Genomic DNA, 13,940 nt, shown 5'->3' on the forward strand with positions numbered 1-13,940 from the left:
ATTTTGGAAAGAGACATTTCTCTGTAATAAACTCTTTTCCAAAGATGAGTGATTTCTCAGATAGATTTTTTATTTTTTTATTTTGTTATTTCAGCATTAAATTTAAAAACTGTACTTTTGAGTTAAAATATATATTTATAATTTTAATAAATGACAAATTAAAAAGGCATGAACATTTTTTTGTATCGAAGTGTGACACCAAAGTATTGAACTGAACCGAACTGAACGGTGAATTTTGTGTATCGTTGCACCCCTAGTAAGATGCACTAAAGCCTCCTGAGGACTTGTGTGTTAAAAAAATGTAACCAGACTGAGTAAACCCAAAGGCATTCCCTGAATATTTTTAATTGCACACAATGTTGTTTCAGTTTGTTGTCTTAATTCAGTTAATTAAAATTTTCCCTTTTATTAGTTTTAGTTCAGTTTTTTTAGTTAGTTTTTTTTTTTTAAGCTGTTATTAGCTATTTCAACTTTTAAAGGGTTATTAATGACCCACTCAAACCCTGGAGTCCATGAAGAGTCTGACATGTTACACATTAGCCAAGAGAGGTTTCAAGACAGAAGGGAAGAGAAGTGAGGAAGAGTTATGATGAAGAACTGGAAGCAACAGTAGGTGAAGAGGTACCTCCTCCTGGGCAGAGTAAAGCTCCTCTCTGGTGCTACAGATGGTGCTCTCCCTCTGCTCCCTCAGTGCCTCCATGTCAGCCTGAAGCTTCCCAAGCTGAGCTAAAAACACACAAGCACATAGGAAGTGAGATGTGGCAGCTAAATACTTATTGATACAAATCTATAGTACATATTTTTCTCTGTATTCACTCACTCTGCAAGAACTGGATCTGTTTGGTCGACTCCTCAGTCAGCTGAGAGTTACTCCTCCTCTCCTCCTCCAACAGAGCTGCACACCAAGAGTCACACAGTCATTATGTTTATACCACTGTTCTTTTATATTTTCATGCAACGTATAATTGGAGCGATGCAGGGCAAGAACTGTAATCTCACAAACTCAACAATACTGTAGTAAAAATGTATGAGGTAAACTTTAATTCAAACAAAGTTTGCGAGCTATTAATTATAATTAAAATTCTAATTATAAAATATAATCCACAGCATTGTGAGAACACTGTTACCTTGTAGCTCTAGACATTTCTGCTTGCCGGTGTTGGCTAATTCTTGGGCCTCCAGAAGCTCTCTGTGGAGATGGTGGATGACCTGCTCCGTGTCTCCAGGCTCTAGACCGGCCCGATGTAGCTCATCTAACCACAGACACATACAAAATGTTAAGTACATTATTTATTATTATTATTATTATTATTATTCAATGACAAAGTCAGGGTCTACAAATTATCTGTATTTTTATTCAAAAAACAAAAAACAGGAACTTTCCAGACTTAACTTCTTCACTGTTCAATAAATACATATATGAATAAATGACTGAGCACACGGTGGCAGTGTGGATATCAACTTACTGAACATAACTGACTGGACTATTTTATTCAGTCAGTCAGGAGTGTAGTGGGTGGGGGAGGTGGGGGGTGTCCAGCTGACTAGATAGTAGCTAGTAGATATTTTATTGAAAAGATGGATGAAGTTGCCATGACGTCCTGGTTCAGTTATTCAGATTTACATGTGTATATTAGACATAAGTAAATGCAATCCCAGCTTTAAAAAATGCGCTTATTTAAAATATCGCCTGAGACCACAAACTGCAGGAAATAGTTTACCGAGGTCACAGGTCATGGCAATGAGGCCTTTTTCCCCCACTCATATTTAATACACCTAGACTTCTTATTGCACCCAAAGGCACCCCCTGCTGGCCATTAGCAGGGGTGAGAGTTTAAGGCACTTCAGGCTTCGCTTCATCTGCCTTTCATACAGTCTGTAGACACAAACTCTAAAATGGAAAAAACACCAGGCCCTTCAGGGACCAGCACAGCTGAACATCTCCCTAATGGTCAGTTAAATACAATAATCAAACTGGGCGGCCCGGTGTTTTGGGGTTTATGATCACAGGTGCACGGCCACAGTTACCTTTGAGCAGAGCTACTCTGTTCTGAGGTTCATTCAGCTCTTGGTCGTTCATGTTTCCATCTGAAACACACAAAAACGCGTAAAACTCCTGTGGCTGCTTTAGGATCTATACTCCAGCAGTTTCAAGACGAATCAGATACTGACATAATAAACTGCTAGAGAGAACAAGCGATTTTAAAAGATACATAACACAAATCTCTTTCAGGCAACTCATTTATGACCCTCAGGAAAAAATCTAAACATTCTCAGAAATTTGTAAAGCTACTCTATGATTAATTAAAGATTGAAGAGCAGACAGTGTGAGACAGAACAGCTAAACTTTAAACAGATGTCAACGCTATTCGAAATTAGGTGGAAAAGAAAAACCTTTCCAGTAAAAATGAGAAAACACAAGACAAATTTTGGAATTGCCAAAATTAGACTTAAACCGATGAGCAAGAATGTATGGGTGTTTTCACTGACCTGACGTGTCGTCACTGCTGCGGTCTTTGCTGGGACTCAGAGTGTCGGACATGTCTGACTCTTTGGCATCCATCTGATTCCCTGTGGACGTACACACAAAAACAAACATGCACATCAGCCAGGACTAACTAAAAAACTACAGTGTAATCACTTGACAGTCAACATTTACTCGTGCCATCAAATTCAAAACCAATAAATTACTTTAATCAGCTGGAACACATGCACAGTGTTCAGGTAGATTTATACTTCTACTTAAATCAAATGTAATTTTGGGATCATTAAAACTGAACATTTAAAAAAAATAAAACAATATCATAAAACCTAATTTCTAACTCTGGTGTGTTCTCTACCTTTGAGTCGATCAGGGCTGGTCAGGATGTCATCTCCCGCCGTCTGGTTGTTCTGTAAGTGGGCGTCCATCACTTCTACAGAAACATCAGGGTGAAAATTTCATTTCAGGTTTTAAAAAAACAGCAATCCATTTAGGTTGCTTTTGTTCATGGATGAATCTATATCAGGACTCAAAAAACAAAAGAAATCCAAAAGAAACTGAGTTATTAACTTACCATCAAAGTTGGCCAGTTTGTGGAGTGAATCACTGACGGTCTTCTTTAGGTCTATGACGGCTGCAGAGAGAAAAAAAAACAAAACCAGGAGGAATCAGTTTAAATAAGTCAGAAAATAAAATCTGACTGCCACCATTATCAGCTGGATTAGCAGTTGGTTAGTAAAAGTGTTAGTATACAAATTCAGAAAAAGTAATGTTTTATTTCAAACTTCTCAAACTGAACAGCTGAATCAGAGATGAATCATTTTAACACAATTATCAGACGACTGGAAAAAACGTGTAAAACACTGAACCAGCTGACAGCTTGAAGTAATTAATCACTACTGCAGTGACATCTCACTTATGTATCCTTACATTCAGTATGATAAATCCAATGACATTTTTGTACAGCAAAAACTAACTGAATTCAAATGTGGAAATAAAGTTAATAAAAAATAAATACTTAATGCAATCGAGACCCTTGAAAAAGCCAAACTACGCTTACCAGCTGTTATTAGCTGTTCACACAATAAATGTGAAATTAAACTACAAAATTAACACAGCTCACTTCAATCAATTCCAAATGACCTTAAAACTAAAGCTTCATCTAAAGTCCTAATCTCCATCTGTGCATTATAAACCACACCAGAATGTGGCTGACAGCTGACAGTAAATGTAATCAACCGACAAGGTACAGCAGCAATAAAAATTCCACAGTGGATGATGTTTCCTCAAATGTTTTCACACACTTGCTACTCAATCTGTTTCTGGTATGAGTGAAGACATGGTCAATGTGTAAAAAGGTAAAATTTCCAAAGTTATGTGAACTGAAGAAACTAGAAGAGAAGGAAGACGAGGGAAAAAAAATAGAAGGGAGCAAAAAAAAATCTGTTTCATGTTAGTGAAAAGTCATAAAAGCAGCATGCAGGAAAAAACACTGCTCCAGGAGAAGAAGAATAAAAGATGCCATAAGGAAATCAAAGCAAACAATATATATGTGTGGGCTTTTTTTAAAAAAGAGGAAGAAAGAGTTCAATATGCAGGAACATTTGGTCAGTGAAACATCACCAGGCTTTGTAATGTAATCTAATTATTCTCACAGAACCATGAAAAATAAAACTGAAATTAAGGCTTAGGTGGGTCCTCTAGTTTCACAATTTTTCAGCTAAAGCCTGCTCAAATGATCTGACAAATGGTATTAACACTTTAACTTAACCTTCCCAATAACACATATTTGCTCTCTTCATTCACAACAGTCAAAAACAACAGCTGTGCTGTGATTTTAGGAATAATCACAAAGAGAGCTCATTCATGTCTGTGCCAGCTGCAGTGAGGTAAATTTCATGTGCTGCTGCTGACAGAAAAACAAGATGTCGCTCTTGCAGAGTAGTATAGACTGTTTGTTTTTTTAATCAGAAAAAAACCATCCATCTTCTTCCGCTTTATCCGGGGCCGGGTCGTGGGGGCAGCAGCCTAAGCAGAGAAGCCCAGACCTCCCTCTCCCCAGCCACCTCCTCCAGCCTATCCGGGGGAACACCAAGGAGTTCCCAGGCCAGCCGAGAGATATAATCTCTCCAGCGTGTCCTGGGTCTGCCCCGGGGCCTCCTCCCAGTGGGACATGCCCGGAACACCTCACCCAGAAGGCATCCTTGTTAGATGCTCGAACCACCTCAGCTGGCTCCTTTCAATGTGGAGGAGCAGCGGCTCTACTCTGAGCCCCTCCCGGATGACTGAACTTCTCACCCTATCTCTAAGGGAGAGGCCAGCCACCCTTCGGAGGAAGCTCATTTCCGCTGCTTGTATCCGCGCTCTCGTTCTTTCGGTCACTACCCACAGCTCGTGGCCATAGGTGAAGATAGGGACGTAGATCGACCAGTAAATTGAGAGCTTCGCTTTTACACTCTCTTCACCACGATGGACCGGTGCAGCGTCCGCATCACTGTGGCCGCAGTGAAAAGAAGGTAGAATATTCCCTCCAAACAAAACGTATAAATTCTAAACACGCAAATCAGTCTGTGCATAATCACATTGCTCCGCCAATAAAAAAAGTCACCTGCATGAATATATCGCCTATCATCGGTTATTGGACTGGAAAAATTTTACATATCGCCCAACCTTATCTACAACTTTTCTTTAAGAGATCATCCTTTGGTGTGGCAAGGATAATAGAAAATTGTGCTAGAAATCGATGTTGTTTTGTTTCTTGTGTTGTTTTAAAATCATACTTTATTTTTATTCTTTACTTCGTACTACATGATATTTTGCAGTGAACAAACTAAAAGACCCACAGCAGCAAAGAACATTTGATTGAAACCATGAAAACACAAACATAGCCATTAAACAATTATATCTGCATAAAACAGTTTGGCTGCTTAAGGTTTAAATCCTACGCTTAATACTACTCAACCTTAAAAAGTTTATGCTGCTTAGCCCATCTTTATGAAAAGAACACTTGCAGTTTTCTCAGAATACTCTTTACCAGCCTATTTCACACAAAATAAAACTGCTCTGAAGAAACATCCAATTAAAGAAAAACAATCTTCATCCAAAAGATTTAATCACAGTTCACTAGTTAAGTAAAGAAGAATGAGCAAGAACAGAAACAACTTTAAACCAGGAAAATCCAAGGATGCGATGATGTGTTAAGGCATGTGAAGAATGAGTAAGAAAAATGTAGATTTCATTACATCACATCTCGAAATTTAGAATTTTTAAAATCATTACAAAGTGGGATATTATGGTATTATTGGAATTTAGTGGAAGAAGTTTTTAGTTATTAAATGTTAGTGTCCAGATCTTATAATTCTGAGGAAAACTAAATAAAAATTGCCTAAGTATAACTTAAATGTTGTGCTTTTCATTTTATGACTTAAGCGCTCTGACAGTTTCATTTGGCTTCTCCTGGCATTGTTTGGCCTCCGTGGGAAGAAAGTAAAGGAAATAATGAGGAAAAAGTGTTTCGGTGTACAGCAGAAATGGATGCTTGTACTCACGCGGACAGTCAATTAATTGTTGGTTTCTAGTCGAGTCTCCTCCGCTGTTGTTAACATGACAGTTGTCTGATAGAAACACAGAGAACTGACATTACTATGAATACTATCGATTTTATTGATTCTGCTTATCAATGCCAGGGTAAATTGAGCCATGGATTTAACGCAGATCGATACAATTTTTTTGAATTTCTGGATTTTGATTTTTTTTAATCTGTCCCGATTCTAAACTGGTTTTATTGCAATATTATATTGAACTGCAAGACAAGTGGGTTTACTGCATCCCACGTGCTTGTGCCTGTGTAGCCAATATAAGCACACTGAAGAGCAGACCATAAAACTTAATGTTCTGGATTAGATAAGCAGAATCACAAAACATTGTCCTTAAGGATCGACAAATCTGGAACAGGATCCAGTGGAGAATTGGCTCTCCAGACCCAACCCGGTTTTAGACCAGACAGGTAGAACCAAAGACAGAAATCATGACGGACAAACAGGTAGAAGCAGGTAGAATGCATGAAAGAACGATTTACAGAGAACTATGAGGACAGATAGATGCACAATAAAAGGATGGAGCTGAAATTAAAGCCAAAATTGGTCTCTTCAGACAGAAAGTTATAACACAAAGGTTCTGGACAGATACCACATCAGACAAGATGTGGACAAGCAAACAGCAGACAGGAAACAAAGCCTCCCAGCAAGTTTTCATTTCAACATCACGCACAAGAAATAACGAGTTAACCAGCCCAACAGTTTTCACAAGTCCGCTCGAATTTTGAAGAAGAAATAATAATGATAATAATAATTCCACCTCATTTTTGCATCTAAGTAGAGACGTTACCAAAACAAAGTGAAATCAAAAAGATGATACAGTTTAACTCCCAAAATTCTAACAAATCACAAAAACTGAATTCAAGGCTCGGATCAAACAAGTTATCATTTAAATGTGCAAAATATGAGGCTCATTTTAAGTAAAGTAACACCGTCTGAAATAGGTTATTTCAAGAAAACTGGAGGATAGTCATGCGTAATATGATGTGGCAGGAATGTTTAACTGGCTGTTGTTTAAAAAAAAAAAAAAAACTTGGATAGTGTCTGTGATCTTAACCCACTTCATTAAAAAAAGAAACGGAAAGGGGAAAAAATCCAACACATTTTGGACCACTGTGGGTACCAATTTAGGAGATATTGTGTCATTACACAGTATGCAAACCCATGAACAGAAAAAGCATTGATCGACTGGCCCAGAAGGCAGTGTTCAGTTGAATCCTGAATCCTGCCAGAGGACAGAAACCAAACCAAGCACATGATCTCCTGGTTGGAGTAATTAGAGATGGCAGATTTGAACGGGATTAAGGTCACTCTGCACTCATAAATTACTAGGTAAAACTAGTTCCTCACTAAGAGGGTTTAAAGGAGTGATTAAAAAAATAAAATGCATTTTTAAATTAGAAAGCGTTTGTCTGTATCCTAAAATAAAGATCAATGTTAAAAAAAATAAATGAATAAATAAAAAAAATAAAAAATAAAAATCTAAAAACCTGGGGAACCCCCCCCCCCTCCCAAATAATATCAAGAGCAAATTATTCCCTAAATGTTTTTCTAATTATTTGTATTACAATAGCATTTGTTTTGTTAATTCTGTGAAGGAAAACTTTTTAAAAAACAAGCCTAGATATAAATTAAATAGTTTATTATTATGATAATTAAACTACCATCAGCATCTCCATCTTCCCCAACTGCACCATCTTCATCTTCCCCAACTGCACCATCATCGGTGTCTGTATCCTCCTCATCATCGTCTTCCTCCTGGCTCTCGCGTATCTGCTGTGTGGAATCTCTGTCCTCGACAAGCTCCTCTACTGGTCCGTGGGGGACAGTGACGACATCTGTCATGTGACCAGATCAGATATAGACGATTTTGTCGAAATGTCACCAGAAATGTTGAGCACAGAGTCTAAATGATGGCGGGTTCCGTCATAAGGTGATTACTGTGGCGAGGTGTGCAGTGAGGCAGTCACCCGCAGCATTCATGTTCAGAGTGTCAGGCATTCAATGACCAGAAGTCGATCAGTGACCAAGGCTACTTTTCCCCCCACAGGAAGAAAAACAAAGCAGTGGACAGTTTGGAAACCAGAGAAACAGCCCAGATTATCCAAAAAGCCCCAGAAAAAAAACTTCCATCACTATCACCAGTGGATATACCGACCATCGAGCTATTTAAAGGACATGAAGCCTTGTACAAATCCTACGGGCTTCACACAGAGCTGAAACTGAAGGTCACATGAAACACTTTGGCTTCAAAAGACTTTAGAATCAGAATCAGAATACTTTATTAATCCCTAAGGAAAGGTGTACCCCTGAACAATCATTAAAAAGAAAACGCTTTAGGCGGTGTGACAACAATACCTCATCAGCCTTTTACGGCTGAGGGGTAAAAACTACTAATTTAACATAAATTAAAGTTCAGATCACCAGAGCCACAGCATCAGCAAACCTTTGGTTGTTTTAGGTAAAATATTTACTCGCCTTAGTTTCACGTCATATTTTTTTACCTGTTCGTCAGAGACCCACTTTCACATTTCAACTCCCAGTTTCAGAATGTACCAAAAATAATAATAATAATCCTATCTCGCTCACTTTTCTCCAAACGACATTTTTCTTCCTCTCACTATCTCACAGCAAAGTTAAACCAAACAGCTCAAGCTGCCATTTAAGGGCGTCATCAAGCTTCCCCTCCATTTCTTAATGGCATCAGAAGAATCACAGCTGAAGAGTTGAGAAACAAACAAAGAAAGTTTTTTGCTCAAGTTGCTCAATCAATTCTGAACTCGCCTCTATTCCCTCTATTCTCGTTGCCTAGTGCAACATCTTACATCAGCTGGAATCATTGTAGAGATATATGTAGTTACACTATAAAACTGAGCTGCTTTATTGGTGAGCGAACCGTAAAAATCTCTGGAAAATGACCACAACGTTTTTTTGCACAAGAACCCACATACTGTATGATGGATGCAGCTAGTGTGCGGTGCCTTAATCCCCTAATTTGTTTTAACATGCAGTGTAAAGCTTTACTATTTGTTTACTTATTCAAATAAGTCATAACTGGAATAATAAGAACAACCTTTACAAAGTTGGAAATATTTGCTATGTTTCATACTGTAATAAGCATAAATGATGCTGGTCCTACAGCTCCCATTTCTGGTGACTTATGAGTTAGTCAATAATGCTGCAGGGTGCGCTCATGTGCAGCCACTTTTCATATAATAGGTCTGTATAAGAGGAGAGGGCTGCAACTGAGCCTGACAACCATGCCCAATATATTCTCCACTGATTTTCAAAACTGGATATATTCCTGATAAATTATTTTAACTTCCTTTTAACCCCCCAGTAATATTGCTGTGTAACATCGTATTTCTATAAGTAACATCACCTAAAACTAATTATTATAAACCTTCCTAATATTTGAAAACTTAAATTTATGTCATTTTATCTCAGTGTTTATGTTTCTGATTATAAACGTGGAAAAAGATGACACTTTCTGAATACTCTCAGGACTTATTTGAACGCTTCAGTTCCTGCACCAAGATATAAACTACCAGAGGAAATGGAAACCCGAAGGCTGGATGTCATGCTACCATAAACAAGACGAAAACAGAAGACACCCAGATTCCCGTGACAGACAGAAGTTCAGTGATAAGAGCAGCAAGCAACAGGAAATTACATGGAAATCATGCAGGAAGCTGTCATGCATCATTAGTGGAGGCTGAGGAAGTGATAGAGATACACAAACAGACGGTGATGCAGATGACGCAAACCCAGGACATGTGGACTCACCCAGACTGTTGTTCTCTTTAATGCTTTTCTCTTGTAGCTGTTCTAACCGCACTGTAAACAACAACAACAACCAAAGCAGAGAGAAGTGTTGACAGACAGGAAGTCCGAGCACAGGTCGAAGACATGATCTGACCTGCGCAAGAGGCGCTATGTTATTAAAGTGACTGGCGTAAAGGGATCACTATGCCAGCGGGTTAAATAGGACAGTGTGTTTGCTCTGTGTATAGTTGTAAAGATGCAGATGATGCAGATTGATCACCAGGTGACTGAAAAACCATCATTTAATGTATCCAACCTATCATGAGTTTAATCAGGTCATTCAGTACAAAACTGAAATTGGCTATGATGTTTATAAATATTCTAAGTTACTGGACCACAAAGTACACGAGAGGGCTGGCATTTTTTAAGCTGCGAAAAGGATTATGACTAGAGGATGAGCATGTTATTAAAGCACAGGTAAAAAGGGGACCTTTCATTTGTTATAAATTGTTTTGACCAGCCACCTGTCTCATACTACAGTAATATGACCTCCTCACAATTTAGTCAAAATACACTTTTTGTCATTTTCTCCGTTAACTATTGCAAAACAGATCCAACATCCTAATCGGATGCCTAAATACACTCAGATGTCTAATTGCAAGTAGCAGATCAACTCTGAGCTCCTCCTGAATGAGAAGTTGCTGTCCAGTTGCTTTTATTACATTTTGGGATCAAGCTTTGATTTATGCAACCATATGATTGGATTAAGCGTCCAAGTCTGTGTAATGCCACATGAATTGAAGTGTGCGCGCGCGTGTGTGTTTGTACCCTGCAGGGCAGCGAGCCTCTCATTGGTGAAGTCATTGTCTGCCTGCAGAGCCTCGATGCGAGCCTGGAGAACCTGCTCCTTCTCCTCCATTTCTTCAATCCGTAGTTCCAACTCCCTCTTCTCTGTCGCGCCCCGCTGAGTGAGCTCCTCTTGTCTTCCCTCTGCAGCCTGGAGGAGGAGAAAAGGACGTAGGAGAGGTTAGCCAAAGGAAGGAACAGAAGAGGACAAAGACAAGGGTAAAAAAAAAGTGGAATAAGGAGGGAAATGGGGAGAAAGCAAATAGAAAAAAAGATTATATGCTACATAAAACACAGCTCCCATTTTTGATAAATAAGGATTATTCTGAACTATAAATAATGCAAAGCTGCTCTAGCAGAGTCTAAGGATAAAACACAAAATGAGCTTAAAATGAGCACAGATTCCCTCTACTGAATTTGTAGATAATTTTATTCTAAATATATCTCCCAAAAACACATTTAAATAAAACTTGTTCTAAAATAAAGTAATGCTGCAGGAAAATAAATAATTTTTCCTCGACGGTTACCTTAATTTTGTCAGTGAGCTCTTTGATCTCATTAACGGCCGCGTTGTACTTGTTGGCGAGCTCCCTCAGCTCCTCCTGACTCCTTTCAGACATCTCCTTCAGGTGGGTGCACTCGTCCTCGGTGTTACTGAGGGTGCGCTGCACAACAGCAGAGATGGCACCAAATGTTAAGCTTAGAAATTTTAATTAGTTTCATTCTGTGCATACCATATACACATGTGTATCGTACCTCCACCTCTGACAGCTTCCTGACCACCTCAATCTTCTCCTGCAGAACTCTCCTCAGAGACTCCTTTGCCGTTGTCTCGTAGTTGTGTTTGTCCTCCTGAAGAGCCAAGAGTTCCTTACGGATCCCTTCCTCTGTCTGGGACTGAAAGAGAATTTTAAAATGCGATGATCATTTTAACTTTGCTTTGATTCATTGTAGAAGTATGCAGCCATTTTTTTATGTGTATGTATACCTTAGAGTAAGCTTGTAACTGACTGCCCATCACCTCCAGCCTGGAGAGAAGACGGTCCTCATCAATCAAAGCCTGTAGGAAACACACACTTAGTTTACAGCAGTCCTTATCACATTAGATACCATCTATAGATGAAAACAACACAAATTAGTTTAACTAATCGCAGCGTAGTGTACTAAATGACCCTGATTAAATATGAGCAGTTAGATATGATGTTGCAAACTCGAGCAACCAAGTTCACAACTCTATATAGGCTCTATTATTAAATAACCAATGAAAGTGCTGTGCCTCATTTTGTTGTGCTCATATTTGTGATTTGTGGGAAACACTATACTTATATGTTACTAAAAAGACTAAATGCTGAGCTGCCAGAAAGCATGATCACAGCTGCACTTGTTCCTCAACTTGTGAAGAATGAAACGTGGTATTTCCTACCTGCCAGCTGCTCTCTGAGGCCTCCTGAGTGGTGGCTAACAGACGCTGCAGAGTGGCTAACTTCTGCTCCAACATCTGCTCTCTGTGTAAGGCCTCCTAGAGAGTGAGAGGGAGGTCGTCGATGAAAAATAACTCAGCACAAACAAAAGCTTACACAGTTATTTATGACAATGTCTGATTTTTATCCACTAATATTAGTGCACCAGTTAACTTCAGTTAGCTGCTTTTTCTTTGCGGTTTATTGTAATCTTTGCTTGGAACCTTCCGAGGGAATGAGGATGCAAATTAGTTCTAAGCCAACTCTGGTACAGTGCATCCACATTTATGATAATATTATACATGGTTCCGTTTTTAGCTACAATCTTAAGTGATTGTAGCTAAAAACGGATAATATAAAAATTAAAAATAAAAACAAAACCAGTAATCAGATTTTTTCACTCTTCCTTTAGAAATAATTTAAACATGTATTCTTCATTTCAGTTCTTTGTGCTTTATAGAAAGTTGGTTTTTAGTAATGACCTCTGATGTATGCTTTTCATTATGTAATCTATTTTTTTATCAGATAAAAATTCATATCAATTGCTTCTGATTGGCTCCTGTTGGTAAACACAAGGGTTGACCGGCAGGTGGGTGGAGCCTTCAAGCCTGATAACTATATGAAGGATATCCCTCTGCATGGCATCATATAGATGGTGCAAAAACAGCCATAAACCAGCTGTTTAGAGCAGTCCGAAGCCTGAACTTATGGCTCACCGTGATTATTTGTATGTGAGCAAGCACCAGTTTAACTGTGTTTGTACATATTTATATAAATAAGAAAATAAGGAGAAGCACAATCACATTTCAGACTCATTATTGTTAGTGTAGTTCTCAAATATGTCCAGTGGGTGTCAGTGTGTTACCTGTAGATACTGGGAGAGCTGGAACAGTTCCTGAGAATACATACTGGGAGTGTTGGCTGCAACCTAAAAAACGAACACAAACACAAACCATGGAAACATGCTGACAGTTGTCTGAGACTCATTCAGCCTTTTGTTTGAATGCAAGGAGTCAATAAACAGCTGAAAAACCAAAGGTTAAAGAGTAAGCTGACCTTAACATACAACAACAAACATACATGAAGACAGAGCACAGGAACAGTGTCCACTTCTGCCTGACTACATCTCTGATCATTAAAACATGACATGAAATATATAATTCTCTGCTTTCATTGACTCACTTTGAGCTTCAGAATTCTCTGAACGACTCTCCGTTAATAACTTTCATTTCAATATCTGTTTGTCAGTCAGTAATGTTTATCTATGCATCTATGCAACTGTTACTGTTGTAGCCACAACTTAATTTTTACCGCTTTCCCTCTGATAATGACAAATTACTTCAGTATCAAAAACGGGTCAGAAAATGAATAATGTAGTGTATTCTTCTTAGTTCTGTTTGTTTTTTTTAAGTTGTGTAATTTACGTCTGGTGGCCTACATGCAGTACCTTCACAGCCCCATGCTTTTCCACACTTTAAGCCTGGGTCAGTGCTAAGTTGTGTATCATAGAATGACTGCCAGTAGCAAAACATATTTAGCACAAAAAAGTGTTAAAGTTAGTACTGCTTTTCTTTTTGTTGTTGGAGGCTGTTGAATTTAACGAAAGAATCCTTAGCGAAACAAATCTAGTCAAATTTCAAATAGGTCTGCGTGATAGCAAGCAAAGTGATGAAAACACTCAATACAGCCTACAAATAACCACACTGACATGTTCAGGTTCTCCAGTCATCTCAAGAAAGATTTCATGTACACCTCATTAATTTCTGTATTTTATGTATATAAGTTTAGATT

At 38.5% G+C, this 13,940-nt stretch overlaps 1 protein-coding gene across 8 annotated transcripts in view; it reads right to left on the reverse strand.

Moving 5' to 3' along the window:
- The window catches only part of slmapa (sarcolemma associated protein a), an 87,132-nt gene that overhangs the window by 15,681 nt on the left and 57,511 nt on the right, over positions 1 to 13,940 (reverse strand). For 3 of the 8 annotated variants that reach the window (XM_013908605.1, XM_013908610.1, XM_005724410.1), the window contains 16 exons: positions 13,015 to 13,077; positions 12,113 to 12,208; positions 11,678 to 11,749; positions 11,446 to 11,586; positions 11,217 to 11,354; positions 10,672 to 10,840; positions 9,865 to 9,915; positions 7,743 to 7,916; positions 6,031 to 6,096; positions 3,057 to 3,116; positions 2,841 to 2,915; positions 2,491 to 2,571; positions 2,029 to 2,088; positions 1,128 to 1,253; positions 821 to 895; positions 626 to 726 (listed from right to left, as the gene is read on the reverse strand). In XM_013908605.1, the coding sequence (XP_013764059.1) occupies positions 626 to 726; positions 821 to 895; positions 1,128 to 1,253; positions 2,029 to 2,088; positions 2,491 to 2,571; positions 2,841 to 2,915; positions 3,057 to 3,116; positions 6,031 to 6,096; positions 7,743 to 7,916; positions 9,865 to 9,915; positions 10,672 to 10,840; positions 11,217 to 11,354; positions 11,446 to 11,586; positions 11,678 to 11,749; positions 12,113 to 12,208; positions 13,015 to 13,077 (1,548 nt within the window). The remainder of the gene's footprint in view (positions 1 to 625; positions 727 to 820; positions 896 to 1,127; positions 1,254 to 2,028; positions 2,089 to 2,490; positions 2,572 to 2,840; positions 2,916 to 3,056; positions 3,117 to 6,030; positions 6,097 to 7,742; positions 7,917 to 9,864; positions 9,916 to 10,671; positions 10,841 to 11,216; positions 11,355 to 11,445; positions 11,587 to 11,677; positions 11,750 to 12,112; positions 12,209 to 13,014; positions 13,078 to 13,940) is intronic. The other 5 variants (XM_013908608.1, XM_005724413.1, XM_013908607.1 and 2 more) reach the window with 4 other exon arrangements.

This window comes from Pundamilia nyererei, unplaced genomic scaffold (genome assembly GCF_000239375.1).
Source record: "Pundamilia nyererei isolate P.nyererei 1_Seehausen unplaced genomic scaffold, PunNye1.0 scaffold00012, whole genome shotgun sequence".
Taxonomy (NCBI): domain Eukaryota; kingdom Metazoa; phylum Chordata; class Actinopteri; order Cichliformes; family Cichlidae; genus Pundamilia; species Pundamilia nyererei.